The 17,192-nt window shown below is 42.9% G+C and overlaps 1 protein-coding gene across 5 annotated transcripts in view; it reads right to left on the bottom strand.

Moving 5' to 3' along the window:
• The window catches only part of LOC142497073 (uncharacterized), a 101,872-nt gene that overhangs the window by 67,125 nt on the left and 17,555 nt on the right, over window positions 1–17,192 (bottom strand). For 4 of the 5 annotated variants that reach the window (XM_075604373.1, XM_075604376.1, XM_075604375.1 and 1 more), the window contains 7 exons: window positions 15,946–16,108; window positions 13,526–13,714; window positions 9,903–10,101; window positions 8,014–8,150; window positions 4,837–4,974; window positions 2,029–2,243; window positions 99–256 (listed from right to left, as the gene is read on the bottom strand). In XM_075604373.1, coding sequence (XP_075460488.1) covers window positions 99–256; window positions 2,029–2,243; window positions 4,837–4,974; window positions 8,014–8,150; window positions 9,903–10,101; window positions 13,526–13,714; window positions 15,946–16,108 — 1,199 coding nt within the window. Of the gene's footprint in view, window positions 1–98; window positions 257–2,028; window positions 2,244–4,836; window positions 4,975–8,013; window positions 8,151–9,902; window positions 10,102–13,525; window positions 13,715–14,039; window positions 15,848–15,945; window positions 16,109–17,192 lie in introns of those variants that run through there. The other variant, XM_075604377.1, reaches the window with a different exon arrangement.

Raw genomic sequence — 17,192 nt, 5'->3', positions numbered from 1 at the left:
ACTATTTTTAACAATTGTCAAAGTCCAAATTTACAAATGACGTACAGGTAGAGGTTACTGTTATTCTCATAGTCATTTAAAAAGTAGGATAACTTTACCTATAAGATCCCCTTTCGAGAGCAATCTTGTCCTGTCCTTGTTGAGAAGGTTTGCTCCAGTACCTTCACCCAACACACCCCACGCTTTAAGTCTGTGGCTCTCCTTCATGACAGTACTGTACATTCTGTTGCATAGCTCTTCAAACTGTGACAGGAGTCTGTAATCGACAACAGATTTTCTGATAGTAATAATGTTACCTAAATGTATCGCTTTAACCTTAAACACAAAACTAACAAACAAAAAAAGTTTACATTTAAAGCAGCAGATTAAGCTGTCGTTAAAAAAATAAATGAATTCAATATGTGCCTCAATACAATCTGCACACTGACAAGTGATTAGCTAAGTTGCTGATCGATCCGTTCTCCTGTAATCGATTGCTTAAGATTCGGCTTGAGGTTCACTAAATGCATCCTGGGTCCTCTTCTGAAAACAAGAAGGATCTCGAACATCTGATCATGAAAGTCAAGGAGAAAGTGAGAAGGTTGGATCGCACCTGAACATTAAGAAGACAAAGATCATGACAACAGCAAAAAATGCAAACGTTAATATCAAGATCAATAATGAGGAAATTGAAGTGGTTAAAGATTCCATCTTCCTTGGCTCCAAAATTGATCGCGATGGCAACTGCACCCCTGAGATTAAAACATGGTTGGCACTTGGAAGAAATGCGATGATCAGTATGAACAACATCTGGAAGAGTAAAGACATCAGCCTGGCAACCAAATGCAGATTGGTCAGTGCCATCGTTTTCCCAATAGCAATGTATGGCTGCGAAACCTGGACTCTGGGAAAGGCAGATAGGCAAAAAATCAATGCATTTGAATTGTAGTGCTGGAGACGTCTGTTGCGCATTCTGTGGACAGCCAGAACAACGAACCAAGCAGTCCTGGAACGGACCAAACCGATAATCTCATTGGAGGCCAAAATAAAAAAGCAAAAGCTCTCCTACTTTGGTCACATCATGTAAAGCAAGTCGCTTGAGAAGGACGTCATGCTTGGAATGACTGGTGGTAAAAGAGGAAGGGGCCCGTCCAAGAACTCACTGGCTAGATACCATGAAGAAAGATACTGGACTGAACATAGCAGAATTGAAAGAAGCCGTGAGAGATCGGAAGACATAGAGCACACTGATCCATAGAGTGGCTGAGAGTCGTACTCGACAGAATGGATAGAGAGAGAGGGGTAATGGCGGGCCTGACCTTTATTAAAAGCATTCACATCTACCCCTACAGTCACACTACAAATCTAGTCAATGTTATTGCACCTGTTGCATGATAACGTGCTGCCGCTGCCACAAATTTGAATATGTTATCATGCGAGTTTCAAATTCATTAAATAGAGCAGTGCGTTGTTGCTCAATTTAGAACCTTACTGCACTGTAACAGATGTAATAATGTTGCCTACATCTGTATTTCCTCAACTTGCATAGGTGGAGTTGTGGGGGATGGGGGGGGTGGGAAGCTAGGTAAGAGAGAGGCCTTGTTCGGGATGGAAAACATGTGGGTGGTGAAGTCGGTTAATGTTCTGGTGGTGCTGTCACCTCCTGCAGGGACTATGCTAACAGCTTCCTTGCTGGCTTGTCTCAGTAAAAATATGTTTCTGAGCTTGTCATGTTCCTTTAGGAATGGAATTGCTGATGCTCTTTCTTTCTCTCTTGTCTTGACTGCTGGGCTTGTTAGCTGGTTAGAGCAAGCTACCACAGTGGGGGTTTTTGGTATTTAAGAACCTGTTGTAATTACTATAAGACTGTGGACAATATTTCTTGAGGTGTACAAGTTCGGATTATTCACAAGGTGGAGAGGGAACACTTGAAGGCTCCAAGGTCAAGGCAATTTCTCAGCACATTTAATGGGGCCTTAGATCATTTATGGATATAAATATGGAGTCAAGAAGCACACTCATATTATGGCATATTAACTCTTCACTTACTTTTGGTAATTATTTGTGGACTGCTTGGACCCTTCACTACCATATTTATCTTTCAGCATCTCCAGAAATCTGAAGGATTCTCTCAGTGCACAATTAAACACAACACAATGCTCTTCCTGGAACATCATGTCTTGCTGCAAAACGTGCAATCCCTTGTTCAGAACATCTTCATATTCTGCTGCCAGTCTCTTTCTCTTTTCTATCTCCAGTTCAGCCTAATTCCAAAAGAATATTTGTATTAAACACAGGCTGTGAGAAACTACTGTAGTTCAGTGACAGACATTGACAGTGACATTCCTTGGTGTAATGTTAGGTTGAATTACTATTGCCTAAAGGGCTTTCTTCTGTCAAGCTCACCTCTATCCATCTTCAAGACCTACCTGACAAGTCACATTTACAATTAGGCATTTCTATAGCACTGTAATGACACCTACTGTATGGATTATTGAGTTTCCTTTATCTTAAAGGGGACATATTAAAGTCAGTAGTCATAATGTGATGTTACTAAGGGGTTTACAGAATACCACTACTTTTTTATTTCCAAACTCATGGTACCACTATTACATGTGTCCCTTTCATATTAAAGTAATTCCAAAGAGATTATTCTGGCACACATCTCACTTCAGCACACAAAACCAACTGCCGGTGCTCTAGTGTCCGGGATTGTCCTATAAGTCCCAAAGGTATTCACAAGGATAAAAGATGACCCAGGCACACGGGCTATGCAAAAAGAAAAAAATTAATGCAGCTAAGAAACCAGCGTTTCGATTGCTACGCCCTCACCTTGATTAAGAGGGTGTAGCACTCGAAACGTTGCTTTCTCAGCTGCAGTAATTTTTTTCTTTTTGCATAGCCGTGTGCCTGAGTGTTCTTTTATCCTTTCATATTAAAGAACATTATATATATATATATATATATATATATATATATATATATATAAATATATATGAGACCTTCTACCTTTATTTGTTCTGTGATTAAACATTGTAGAGTAATTTCTAAAATGAGGACCAAATAACTATTAATCATTGTTGGCTTGGAATTTATACCAGGCACAGTAGTGATTGTGAGCAAGCGTAGTTCGATTTGGGTGATGTATATGTGGTCCAAGCAATTGTAATGCACCCTTCAAAAGGTGTGTTTGTAAATGAGGTTTGAAGATGCAGAGAGTGGGAGCTTATGGAAAGAATATACAACATCAAAGTGTTTAATGCCAAATATTATAGGGGTATATGTACAGTAGTGATACAAGGAGCTTCTTCTGTCATGTGGTAAGGTGCCTTCTGGTGCTAAAAAGTGTGTTATGACACAGCATCACTTAGTAAACTTAGCCTAACATCTTTACCCATGAACTCACACTTTTCTTTAATATCTGTCAAGCTCCATCTCTCATCATCTTTAAGACCTACCTGAAAAGTCACATTTATAGGACATAAAGTAAAAATGCACCCCATAATAAAGTCCAAATAATAATAATACAAACTTTGGGTGCTGCCGGCTGTGGTATACCTAATCCACACAATAGGGTCTTTGTCAAAAGTGTTTAATGTACTTTTATGTTACAGTAATATAAACTTATTGGATTGAATACATTAAGTGATCAATATGAATATACTCCCTAGGTCAGCATTTCTTTTGGAGATGCCTTTAAAAATAATGTTGTAATATTCGAGTCTGTGTATCTCACCGGACCCTTTATTAAAGACATATGTAAAAGGATAATAGTGAAATATTAAATATGTTACTAATGATGGAGATAACTCTTTAAAGTTCCGATATCTGGACAATAAGCAGTGATTGATAATACATAGATACAAAGAACAGTAAGGCCTCTTCAAATAGTTGTTTATTGGTTTAATTCAGAGGTTTTAAAGGGTTAGGTCTATTGAGACATTACTATGTTTACAATTAGAGTCCACACTGTGATTATCTCTGAGCTAGATCAAGCCCTCTTAGAGATCTGAGTGAGTTGCGTTCCACTAGTGACGTCTCGGTGCCCCAAGACAGCGGTAATATCGGAAGGGATGTGATATCACAGAAATGGCGCCTGATATCACAGGGCCTGATACTTAACCTTGTGGTTACAGTACATTACTAAGGTACGTAAGGTCAGTGCAGGGTTCAGAGTATAAGCCTGAGGAAAGGGCCACAGGCTCAGAAACGTTACCCTGTGAGTACAGTACATACTGTACAGTATGTGGCCAAGCTATGTTGTTTTATCATTTTTTTCTTTGTTCTGTAATTACTTTTTTTTAATGCCAAATTGCTGTAGACCTGATTATAATTTTTTTGACTGCTAATCCAATTTTGGGATTTCTTTATTAATCCACACAATGTAACATAAACAAAAATTGATAGTGCGACTACCGGTACTCAATAATAATAAATATGTATTACAGTTTTCAACATTTCAGTGCAAACGCAATTTTATCAAAATACAATACAATATTATTGAGGCCAGCATTTTTTTGTTTATGAAAAGTCACATTTAAGGCATTTACATAGCACTGTAATCTGACAACTACTGTGTAGACCAGGGGTAGGCAACTCCAATCCTCAAGGGCAACCGACAGGTCAGGTTTTCATGATACCCCTGCTTCAGCACAGGTGGTGCAGTCCAAGACTGAGCCACGGATTGAGCCACCTGTGCTGAAGCAGGGATATCCTGAGAACCTGACCTGTTGGTGGCCCTTGAGGATTGAGTTGCCCACCCCTTGTGTAGACAGACACTTGTCCCTCTTGTGTGTCACATAAAATCAGCCCCTTTAAAGTGTAATGTATGACTTAGGTTGTTACTGTATGTACTACCTCTTGCTTCTTTGTCGCATAACTTTCCAGTATGGAGTTGGTATAGCCCTTTGGTTGGTCCGTCAGGCTTAGACGTTTCACAAAAATCTCTTTCAATGCGCTCACTTCATATACAAGTTTCTCATAGAAAATCTTTACCTGAAGAAAAAGATAAGAAGTGTTGAACAAAATCTTTCTTGATTCTTTTATGGTCAGGAAGGCCAGAGTACGTATATCTTTAGTTATATAGTGCCCACATCTGTACTTAGCACCATATAAGAGAGACAATACAGTATAGAGAACTATAGTACAATAAGTGCAAGAATTAAGATGCGTAAAGCCTCTTGTGACATGCTCATGCTTCCCACGGGTCTATATGGTAGTGTCATACAGTGGTTACATTGCAAGCAAACAATATGGGTGTTACTTTAAAGCGATCTCTGTCCACTTTAAAAATTTACATTTCACCTGCTTCATGTTTCAAGTGGATAAGAAAAAATATTTATGTATAAAGTATTATTATTTATAGTAATATATATAAATATCGAATCAAGGCGAATCAATGACGCAGAGGAAGAGAGGGCCGGGACTTTAAAAGTATCTTGAGGACTTGGAATGGTGCTAAGGACTTAAAGTACTTCTTGGGGCATCCTGAGATAAAAGATTGAAGGAGGGAAAAAGTTTGTGGAGTAGAGGGGACTAGAAGAATTGCCTTGTTAACAGTTATTGGGGAAGGCCGAAGTTCAAGGCCAAGCTTGGTGCTTTAGGTAACTAAGTAGTTTAAAAAAAAATGATGCTAATACAAGCAGCAGTTAAATATGTTTATAAAAGGAAGCGGTAAGGGGTATAACAGGTTAATAAGGTCTAACATGTAGTTAGAAAAGCCACAAGCGTATTGGTCAGGCATGAATTGAAGGATACATATTATATGGTGAAGCGGGAGGAGTGAAGTATCACAATAGGATGGGAGGCATGAGCTGCTCCTGGAAAAAAAGGAAAGTCAATACATGTGATGTTTATGTTAATGTTTCTTCTTTATATGTGTGTGTTATGTTATAGTTTTGTCAGATGTGTTTCAGTTCATGGAATTAAGGTCATCAGCAGCAAAAGTAATAAAAGGATTGCATGCATGGTGCACTGTGGAAGAGAGAGAGTAAGATACCCATAAAGGAAGCAGAAGAACCGCAAGAATATACTCACAAACACACAGTAAAATGTACATGAAAATAGTCTCTTGGAACGTAAAGGGCATAAATTCTCAAATAAAAAGAAACAAAATTCTTAGACACCTGAAAAATGTAAGGACAGATATTGCACTGGTTTAGGAAACCCACCTGAATGAAGACGAAAGTGAAAAACTTAAGCAGGACTGGGTGGGAGAATGTATTTATTCCCCAGCAGTGGGAAAGAAGGGTGGTGTAGCAATTCTAATTAATAAAGCACTGCCCCTGGAAATAATAACTTCCTCTGGGGACACAACGGGGAGACTGGTGCAATGCAGAGTAAAGATACAAAAAACAGAATAAAACATTTATAATCTATATGGCCCCAATGAAAATAGCCAGAGCCTTTTCCAGGGCACGGTCGAAAACATATTTAAAGACAAAAGTAACAATACTATAGTGGGCAGAGATTTTAATGTAGCTCAAGATCCACTGTTAGACAAATCAGGGCAAAATATACAACAGAGGGGACTAAATCCAGGACAGAAGAGTATTAAGACTCTATGGGAAGCGCTAGTGGTGACGGACTGCTGGAGGTTACTAAATCCCATAGAGAGGAAGTTCTCCTTTTTCTCCCATCCTCATAATACCGTCTCAAGAACAGATTAATTGTTAATTAGTGACCATCTAATCCCTAACCTGGGTATGGCTTCCATTGAAAACATCTTGATTTCTGACCATGCTCTAGCATGGATAGAGCTAAATATTGGGCAGAAAGAGCACAAAGATAGGATATGGAGGTTCCCTTCACACTTATATCACAATGAGGAGTTTAAAGCTTTCCTACCAAACAAATGGTACCAATTCAAGGACATAAACAATGCACACCAAAAAGAAGGAAAATTATATTGGGAAACTGCAAAGGCGCTGCTAAGGGGAGATATAATGGCCTTTTCAAATAAAAAAAGGAAGGAAATAGACATAGAATTCAGGAAAGCTAGTGACGAGCTAAGGAAAGCATACAGGAGCTTTCAACTAAAACCATCTTTCGCCACAACATAGGAATATTTAAAAAAAAAAAAAACATATGCGAGATATGGCTGCAGAGAAAGGAAGTTAAAAAAAAATGCAATACAGACATACAGTACCCCGGTTTAAGGACACTCACTTTAAGTACACTCGCGAGTAAGGACATATCGCCCAATAGACAAACGGCAGCTCACGCATGCTCCTGACAGCCCATCCTGAACAGCAATACCGGCTCCCTACCTGTACCGAAACTGTGCACAATTGGGGAGACTATAGAGCCTGTTACAAATGAGTTATTTACATCAGTTATGCACGTATATGACGATTGCAGAATAGTACATGCATCGATAAGTGGAAAAAAGGCAGTGCTTCACTTTAAGTACATTTTCGCTTTATATACATGCCCGGGTCCCATTGCGTACGTTAGTGCGGGGTATGCCTGTATAGAGACTTTAATCTATATAGATCTATATAGATATGGGAATAAAGCTGGCAAAATACACATCCCCCAGCAGCCCGACACGTCCCCTCACACTTCCCCCAGCAGCCTCACTTCCCCTAGCAGCGTGTGTGCAGTGTGTTGTGAGTGTGTGAAATGTGTTGTGAGTGTGTGCAGTGTGCTGTGAGTGTGTGGAGTGTGTTGTGAGTGTGTGCAGTGTGCTGTGAGTGTGTGCAGTGTGCTGTGTGTGCAGTTTGTGCAGTATGTTCAGTGTGCTGTGTGTTCAGTGTGCTGTGAGTGTGCGCAATTTTTTTTATTTTTTTTTAAATATTCGGGGTCCACACTCAAACTGTGTTATATGCGGATCCGCATTATAGCGGATCGCACTATAACGGGGTTGAGCTGTATTACTTTGCAAAGACTTGTTGGATCTTTTGTCAGTGAAGGGGCTAAATAAAACTGTCAGATAAGGAGCTATGCATTCCACCTCTCTAGACATGCTTTTAATACTTACCAACGCTATAAACATTTGTTTGAAAGGTGTCTCAGCTGCAGCTTCCCACTTACCTCTTCTTTAAGTAGGCCAAGCTTAGCCGTGACCAGAAGAGATTGCTTTAGCAAAATATCAAAGAAGATTTGGGTGTTGAAACATTCCATGTCTACCTGCTGCTCATAGTCCCAAAATTCATCATCTGCAAGAAATTCTGAACGGAAAAAGGTTCCCGAAACAATATTGTAAATCTTAATTATCTCAAGGCCAAAATATGATGTTTTACTATGTTTTCAATGGAACCTGTGCACAGAATCTAAAGTCATGTTTACTAAGCAGTGCTACTACATAAGACACCATGCAGTGTGCCCTTGTAAATATGGTCCTTTATAGCCCATATAAGTGAATGACCTGTAAGGAAGGTGTCTTCCAGCATGGAAAGTATTCTTATGTACTGTAGTAGAACTTCTTAGTAAATAGGGCCCATAATCCACAGTGTTATTTTAAAGATGCAATTCCATCCAATCAGGATTTGTACCAAAAACATTTGGGATCTATGTATTAGGTTCCACTAACTGATTAAAAACACATTAAACCCACTAAGCAACGTTAAATGTAAAACTTGTTAACAAGTCTCTCATATGCAGTCTTTGGAATTGAACTGATCAAGTGCATTTTTCATAAATGTACAGGCACTAAAGGCCATATTTACTAAACAGTGTTCCTCCTTAATACATTGCAGTGAATGGCCTATGAATGGGCGGTAAGGTGTCTGCCAGCACCAGAATGTGTCTTATGGAGTAGCACCGCTTAGTAAATATGGCCCTACATTTATTCTCATCTTTTTAGACACAATAGAAGACATTGATTATGATTTATCAGCCTTCACATGCGATTTGATCATCACTGATGATATACTGCACATATAAAATAGTTTTACTCTAGTACCATCAAAATGCAATCTATCATTAGAAGTGTCTGACTCGGTATAGCAATAAACAAATTGTGGGACATATAGGGCCATATTTTCTAAAAAGTGAAGGCACGTTACTTTACGTGAATGGACAATAAGACATTATAACAAAATCCGTCTATTTCTCAGTTACTTGTAAATATTCTTCACATGCACATGTTGGAGCTGGAGTGTTAATGGTGCAAAGGGAACCCACACCTTCCACTCTTAGCGTGAAATTCTCTGGGTGGGATCCCATTTGGCAGACAGACCCCCCACTGGCATGCACAGTTTTTACTGTCCCTAGAGCCACTGAATTTTGCTTTTCTCTCCACAGCTCTCGGAACAGTAAGTATGGCTACAGCTGTGCAGTCTATGAAACTGAAGTTGGACCATACTGAATGCAGACAGGATTGTAATCCTTATTCTTTTCACAGTCAGTGCTTGTAATAGACACTCAGTCCATTAAAGTACTGTGAAATATGGCACTGTGAGACACAGATTAACCTTGTCACAATAATAAAATAGCTAAATCCAAATTGCAAGTGACAAATAACCTTCTGTCAACCTACATTTAAAAGAAAGAACTTGATATTTTTTAGAGTTAATAGTTATGCTACATAATACTGTGTAAAATCAGCTTTCTATAAATTATATCCTGTGATCTGAAATTGAAGTAGTGTAATAGGGTTCCAGTTTCAATTACAAGTATTTTGAGTATTTAGCTGTAGGTCAGTTCCTATGTAGAAGATCACTGTACAGAATGTTTTGGACCCACCCATATTAGATTAGCCCAAATACATATTTTTATACAGTAGGATTTTTCTTAGTGATTGATCAATTTCTAGCTAATCTAATGAACTGAAACTTCTAAGCTTTTCCAATGGGTGCAGGGGACAGATGTTGTTGCCTTCATAAACTGGAAGAAAAACAGTAGGTGCAGAACCTGCTAAATATGTACAGTTTGAGGATATGTACTGTATTATTATGAAAACTAAAAATGTAGCCACTTACTGTGACATCTCTTTTTATCAGCTTCATCCCATTTTTTGTCTATATGGCCTATGATTCTCATTCTAGGGTGGAGTTTCTTGAGTGTTGTTACAGTGGATCCTTTGGATGAGTACGTATTAAAGTTAAATTTGAGTTGAAGCTTTCTGAACTGAGGGCAACCACCAGTCTTCTGGGCCAAACCCAACTCTTGAAACCAAACCTGAAAAATAAAGCAAGTGCAAATATAGTAATATTGTAAGTGGCTACTAATATATCTACAGCACTTATTGCCTCACCTATTGTCTCTGTAAATTTCCCATCATACCAGTTAGATTGTAATCTCTTCGGGGCAGGGATTTCCTTTCCTATTGTCTGATTTTGCTGCGCTTATTGTATTATTATAATTCCCTGTACTGTATTCTTTGTGAAGCGCTGAGTACACTGTTGGCGCTATAAAAATAAAGATATACATACATACACACAGACATACATAGATACATATGTAGCCAGGTCCTCTTTACCTCCTGGTCCGTGGGGTAGGAGACGGCAGCAGAGGAGTCCGGGTGCCGTTGGAACAGCAGGCGGACCCGGCTGAACACAGGAGTCGCACCGGGGAGGCTGAGGGCTAATTGGGGGAGCTCCAGAGCTCTGCGGCATTCTGAGTATGCAGGGTGCCGCCATTTTGTGTTCGAGCATGCGCATGGCCATTATCGTGCATGTGTGGTACAGTAGAGGAGTTGCGGCGGCCATGACTAGGCTCAGCGCGGGACTACATGTCCCAGCATGCTCTAGGGCATGCACCACGTGGGGACCACAGAGCCAATATGGCCAGTATATGGATTCAGCCAGTTCGCTTCGGTTCGTGCGAACCTGTACGTAAAATTTCCTCAGTTCACAGAACCGGTGCGAGAAGGGAGAGAGCAGAGCTTCTGCTAAGGGACTGGGAAGCTTGCTCCATCCTGATTGGCTGCTGCTGTGTAATGCAGCCAATCAGGAGGAGGTGGCAGGAGCCTGGGGGTGGGGCCAAAGAACGGAGAAAAAGCATGCTGCAGAGAGAGGTGAGGTTGTGCCCTGTGTGTGTGTGTCCTGTGTAGGTTGCCTGCTTGTGTAATGTGTAGTTTGCCTGCTTGTGTCCATTTGTATTTGCACTGGTTGCACGCTGCACTTATTTCCACTGGTTCCCCCTGGTCTCTCTGCTCCCCCACCCTGGTCTCCCACCCCTTTGAGATGTGAGGGGGTCAGGGAGAGATGTGAGGGGGTCAGGAAGAGATGTGAGGGGGTCAGGGAGAGATGTGAGGGGGCTGGGGGCTGTGAGAAATGTAAGGGGGGCTGGGAGAGATGTGAGAGGGGCCTGGGGGGGGCGCTCTCTCCCCCCCAGTCTCGCGCTCTCTCCCCCCGCATCTCACGCTCTCTCCCCCATCTCTCACTCTCTCTCCCCGTCTCTCGCTCTCTCTCCCCCATCTCTCGCTCTCTCTCCCCCTGTCTCTCGCTCTCTCCCCCCATCTTTCTCTCCCCCCATCTCTTTCTCTCTCTCCCCCCCATCTCTTTCTCTCTCTCCTGTTCTCTCTCTCTCCCCGTATCTCTTCTCCCCCCTGTCTCTCTTCTCCCCCCACCTTCTCCCCCCCTCCCCCATGAGAGAGAACCTGTTGCTAAAATTTTTGAATCCCACCACTGAATACGGCTGAAGGAATAATGGCAGACAAGATAGCTGCATTTGGCAAGCTAGGCACCTCACGTTCAGTCAGAGACAGGGAGCTGAAGGATCAGGTAATGTCCAGGTGCCAGTGTCTTCCAGACTAAGCCAGGAGTTGCCCCGCAGGCCCCAGTTAGGCCCCGACCATTGGCAGTTTGTGGTTTCTGCAGGTACGGCCCCTAGATAGCGGCACTTCCCCAATAACACCCAGCATTATGCTTGTGATAGGCGTACAGGCACCCAGCCTGTGATCAGACCATAAACATTAAGGGACACACACTAGCTGGAGTTCTCTCAAGAGGCAGACGCCTTCGTGAGAGGATCAGACGGACCCGGGTTGTGAGCTCACTCTGCAGTCCGACGGATCAACCCACTATAGTTTGACCTGGTCTGACCTTAGACCAGGACAGGTACCACGTGCACCAATGGCCACATGCACAGTGGGTAGCGCTACTCCACACACTTTGGGTGGGCTTGGATCTGTGAACACCGGGTGGTTAGGTGCCCAGGACTCCTCATTACTTTGGGGATTCTTACCAGGGTGTATATATTGTGTGGGTACTGCATGTGGCGCCTTTGCGACGTGTTCCCTCCTTACCTGTCATATCTCAGACCTCCGCTCTGGCACCAGCACGTGTGCGCAGACCCCCGCTCTGCTTACAGAGAGCACGCGCAGCTCTTCTAGTGTGCCATGGAGCTTAGCTCCGACCCCTCGGACACACTGCGCTTCTCTCACGCGCGGCGCGCATACGTGACAACGTGCACCGCTCCCCAGCTGCTTGGCAAGAACTCGTTTAGCCCACTTGTCTCCTGCAGCCAATCCTTGCCTCCGCGGAGGCCGCACCTCTGCGGAGCCTCCCTTGCTTCTGGTTCCCGTTAAATACCCTGCAGTTCCTTTCCCACATTGCTGAGCATAACTTGTGGTAGCCTTGAGCTCCTGCGTCTGTTGTCCCTTGCTCCTTGTCCTGTGTTCTCTTGCAGTTAACTCTTCGTGTAACGACCCCGCTTGACTTTGGAACCCCTCTGGTTACTGACCTTGGCTTACCCTCGACTCTGTGGATATCTCCAACCCAGACCATGGCTATACGGACCTCCACGATTCTAACCTCTCCAACCCCAGACCACGGTAATGCAGACTTCCACGATTCTGACCTCTCCAACCCAGACCCGGCTATGTTTGACAATCCGCCTGCCAGGCACGCTTCTGCTTCTGTGGGTGCTTGGTTTACTACTTGCGCACCTCAGTACCAGGGTTCTGTCTTGCTCATGGGCAGCGCAAGCGTTACAGTATGCTCAGCCCAATGAACATGGACCCCCCTGAGGTGGGCCAAGCCCTGTCTTCGATTTCTGAGCATTTCCAATACTTGGATAATCAGATTTGACAGGCTGTTTTTCGGCCTCGTAGATACTACTGTATAAACTAAAGTAGAGGCTCCCACAGCTTTTAAATACTTTTCTAGAATCTCTGGTTTTGTGCCCCAAAGCAGTTGTATCAAAATACAGTTCACATACACAGAGATTACAATGGCTATAGTGATCTGGCAAAATGTTATTCCCTTTTATTTTATGATAGAGGTAATTGGATAATCTGTATTATAGCAGAATATTACATTGTTTACGGATCATTTAACTTTGAATATATCTCACAACTGAACAGAAAATTTGGTGTGGGCATGAACACAGAAACAGCTTCAGGAACTGTGTCGCATCTAAAATCAATTGTGTGCAGTACGTGCACAAGTCCATCCAAAGCTGTATTTGCAGCAGTATTACGCATGCGTGTTTTAGAAGAATGTACTGTAATGTGTTTCCATTATCCTGATCACTATAGATTTATCAAACAAAATGTATTATAATCTACAACATGGCTAACTACAATAATACAATATATCCTTATAGTAACAAATACATTGAAAATGTTACATGAAAATACTGTATGGGATCTACTTACAAGCAACAAAATACAGGTAATCAGAATCAACAATAGACCTGTTACAATTCCGACTATAGCTGACCAGTCGGGTTTTAGCAGAAGTGGAGGCATCCTTGCAATTCCATTTCGGATGATATGCCTTGGAGCAGTTGGGAAAAATGGTCCATCTTCATAGCACTGACCTCCAACCAGCATAACCCTAATGTACTAGAAAATAAATGTCAATATACCTGTTCACGGATACATTATAGTATTGTTTCAGAAGTTGAATTGACATTTTGCAATCACTGGCAGTATTTTTTTTTTAAATTTCATTAAAATGTTGGATACTCTTTGAGGAAGCGCTATCTCAGCGCGAAACATATCAGAGGCATATCCCCTGCGCCACCATGCTGTGCACCCCCAATAAAGAATATTTTTTAATTCATTCGCTTTGAAGTCCAGTCACAAAGTGAGACGGGATTATCAACCATGTTAACTTTAGTTGTGGTTTTATCTTTCAGGTAAAAACTAGGGAAGGGAAAATAGACACCTTATTGTACAATATAGTGACCATATCTTTATATTCTGGGACAAGTGTCCAGGGCTGGCCAGCGCTGGAAGATCGGTCGGCCCAACTTTTGCGTCTGGCTGGGAATTGAGTGAGAGAGGGGGATTGCGTAAGAAGAGGAGGAATTGAGAGAGAGGGTGATTAAGTGAGAGAAAGGGATTGAATGAGAGGAGGAGATGTGTGTGTGAGAGAGAGGAGAGGGGTGAGATTGGAGGGCGGATTGAGTGAAAAAGGAGGGCGGATTGAGGGAAAAAGGAGGGTGGGTTGAGTGAGACAGGACAGGTAAAGATTGAGGGGGACGATTTAGTGAGAGATGAGGGGGGAGGATTAAAAGGAGTTGGGGGGATTGAGTGAGAGGAGGGGGGTTAAGTGAGAGACAGGAGCGGGAATTGAGAGAGGGGAAGTTGAATGAGAGGTGGGGGTGTTGAATGACAGGAAGGGTATTGAGTGAGAAGAGGGAGGAGGATTGAGTGAGAGAAGTGGGGTTGAATGAGAAAAGAGGGGGGGATGAGTGAGAGGTGGAGGGAATGTGAGGAGGCCGGGTGAGTGAGTAAGTGAGGAGAGTGGAGAGAAAGAAGGAAAGATACAGAGGGGGGAGAGAGGTAGAGGGGAGAGAGGAGTGGAGGAGAAAGGAGGTGGGATTAGTGAGAGAAGAGGGGGGAGTGAGAGCAAGGAAGGAGGGTTGAGTGAGAGGAGGGGAGGAGGTGGGGAGGAGTGAGTGGAGGGTGAGGAGGAGTGAATGAGAGAGGAGGGGGGAGAGAAAGGTGGGTGTGAGAGAGAAGGGGGGAGAGAAAGGTGGGTAAGTGAAAGAGAAGGGGGAGAGTGACAGAGAGAAGGGGATAAGTTAGAGAGAAAGGGAGTTGAGTGAGAGAGGAGTGGAGTTGAGTGAGAGAGGAGGGAGGAGAGTGAAAGATGAGGGAAGAGAGAGAGTGGAGGGAGGAGAGAGAGAAAGGAGGGGGAGAGTGAGTGAAAGAGAAGGGGAAGGATGAGAGTGAAGAGTGGGGGATTGAGTAAGAGAGGAGGGGTGGTTGAGTAAGAGAGATGATGGGGATTGAGTAAGAGAGGAGGAGGAGAATTGAGAGAGAAGTGGGGGGTTGAGTGAGAGGGGGGAATTGAATGAGAGGAGTGGGGATTTAGAGAGAGGAGGGGATTGAGTGACACAGGAGGAGGGATTGAGTGACACAGGAGGGGCAGTTGAGTGAAAGAAGGGGATATAAAGGAGGGTGAGAGTGAGAATTGGGGGAGGGAAAAGAGGGACTGAGTGAGGGAGAGTGTGGAAGAGTGGGGAGAGAGAGTGAGGAAGGGGATATTGAGCGAGTGGGGGAATTGAGTAACAGGAGGGGGAGAGGGAAACTGATCAAGAGAGGCTGGGGGAGGAAGAAGGGGAAGAGTGAGGGGGAAGAGAAAGAGACGGGGAGAGAGGAAGGAGAGTGATGAGAGAGAGAGAGAAAAGAAAGGGAAGAGAAAGTGTGAAATAGGGGGAAAGAGGAAGAGGGGGAGAGTGATAGAACGCGGGGGAGAGAGATGGGGGAGTACGGGGTGAGAAATACATGGGGGCAGGGAGGGGAAGAGTGGAGTGTGAGAAGGGGTGAGAAATAGAACTAGGGAGAGTCAGAATGAGGGGGGAGTGAGCAAGGAGGTCTGTGAGAAAGAGAGGGGGTTGGGGTGGTGTAAGAGAAAGAGTGAGAGAGTGGGCTTGTAGGTCCGCCAGCACGGGAGGCCCAGGTTGAAACTCTAGTTCTGGGCACGGGAAAGCTGTTGATGATCCTGGGGGAGAAATTAAATAAAATTAGGAGTGAACTGTCCAAGGTTCGATCTGAGACTCTTTGTGGGTCAGATTTGGCCTGTGGGACAGATTTGAAGATCCCTGGCTCTGAGCAGTAATTACCATCATTTTATAATGGTTGCTGCTTAGCTTCATGACATAGACTCCTGGCTCCTGGAACTGGTACATGAGTGAGAAGGAGAGTCTCGAGGACAGCTGTATCTCCTCTGCTAGGGTTCGGAATTTCCCCCAGTCAAATCCAGGGTTAGTGTTGTATAAATTGTTCCTGGAAGAATGCAAAGATTTCAGAAATATTTAGGTCAGCGAGAGTTGTGTACAATACTGTAGCTTGCCTGAGTTCATCACTAGAGGGAGAAAGACATCTATCTGATAATAACAATCATTGGAAAATACTTTTTTTTAACAGCGAACATGCTACAGAGCCTTTGCTCCCTTTGTGAGATAATTCTGTGTGATTTGTTGCATTTTTTGGCATGATAAATTGTACCAGACCTGCTTTGCTAAATTGAAAGCGTTTGTTTTTTAATTGCCGCAAAAATTGTAACGTCTTGCCTAACTTCCAGTAGATAACAGGGACACAATTTGCACAGCCACAAATGCTGGAGGCATTCCTATTGAGAATTATAATGAAGAGAGGTGTGCAGGAGACATTGCCAACAAACAGGGAACCAGCATCCACGACTTAGATATTAGTGAAAAAATTAATTATAGTGAGATCGACAACTCGGTCCCCAATGGGACCTTTATCAAGATAGAAATAAAGTAAATGCCAACCAGTATACAGCCTGCAGCCCAGGCAATAAGCTAAAAATGGCACAAAGTGGACGTCATCCATGATGTCACACGTAGATGCGAACGAGAGTGCACATCTGGTGCGAACAATGAAGAAAAATAAATAAACATGAAAAACAAATATATAGTGAATAAAGCGCAGTAGACACTAAGACATGACAAATACAACCAGCATAGTTATAAATACACAAGAAAATGAACAACACAATTACCAAGGTACTGTAGAAACAGAACATAAATTAAACAATTCACAATGTTATTGACAAATGAAATGTACAAAATAAAATGTAATAATTGCTAAATCATAACACAGAGGAGGCAATAGGAGCAATAAATGTGGAGACACTTATTTCAAAGTCCCCTCACGTGACATATTAACGGGAAAGGCAGATTTGAGAGGATGCCGCCGCGCAATCAGTGGTGGATTTAAAAAACTGCTGTCGTTTGGCACATACAGTACCTGGTGCCACACTCCTACTGCGTGCCTCCCTCCTCCTTCAGCATCAAATGACGCTGTGACATCACATGGTGTTGCATTGCCACGGCCACGTGACGTC

This window comes from Ascaphus truei, chromosome 6 (assembly GCF_040206685.1).
Source record: "Ascaphus truei isolate aAscTru1 chromosome 6, aAscTru1.hap1, whole genome shotgun sequence".
NCBI lineage: Eukaryota > Metazoa > Chordata > Amphibia > Anura > Ascaphidae > Ascaphus > Ascaphus truei.
Note: the sequence above shows the minus strand (reverse complement) of the source record. Positions and strands in the feature narration are given on the sequence as shown.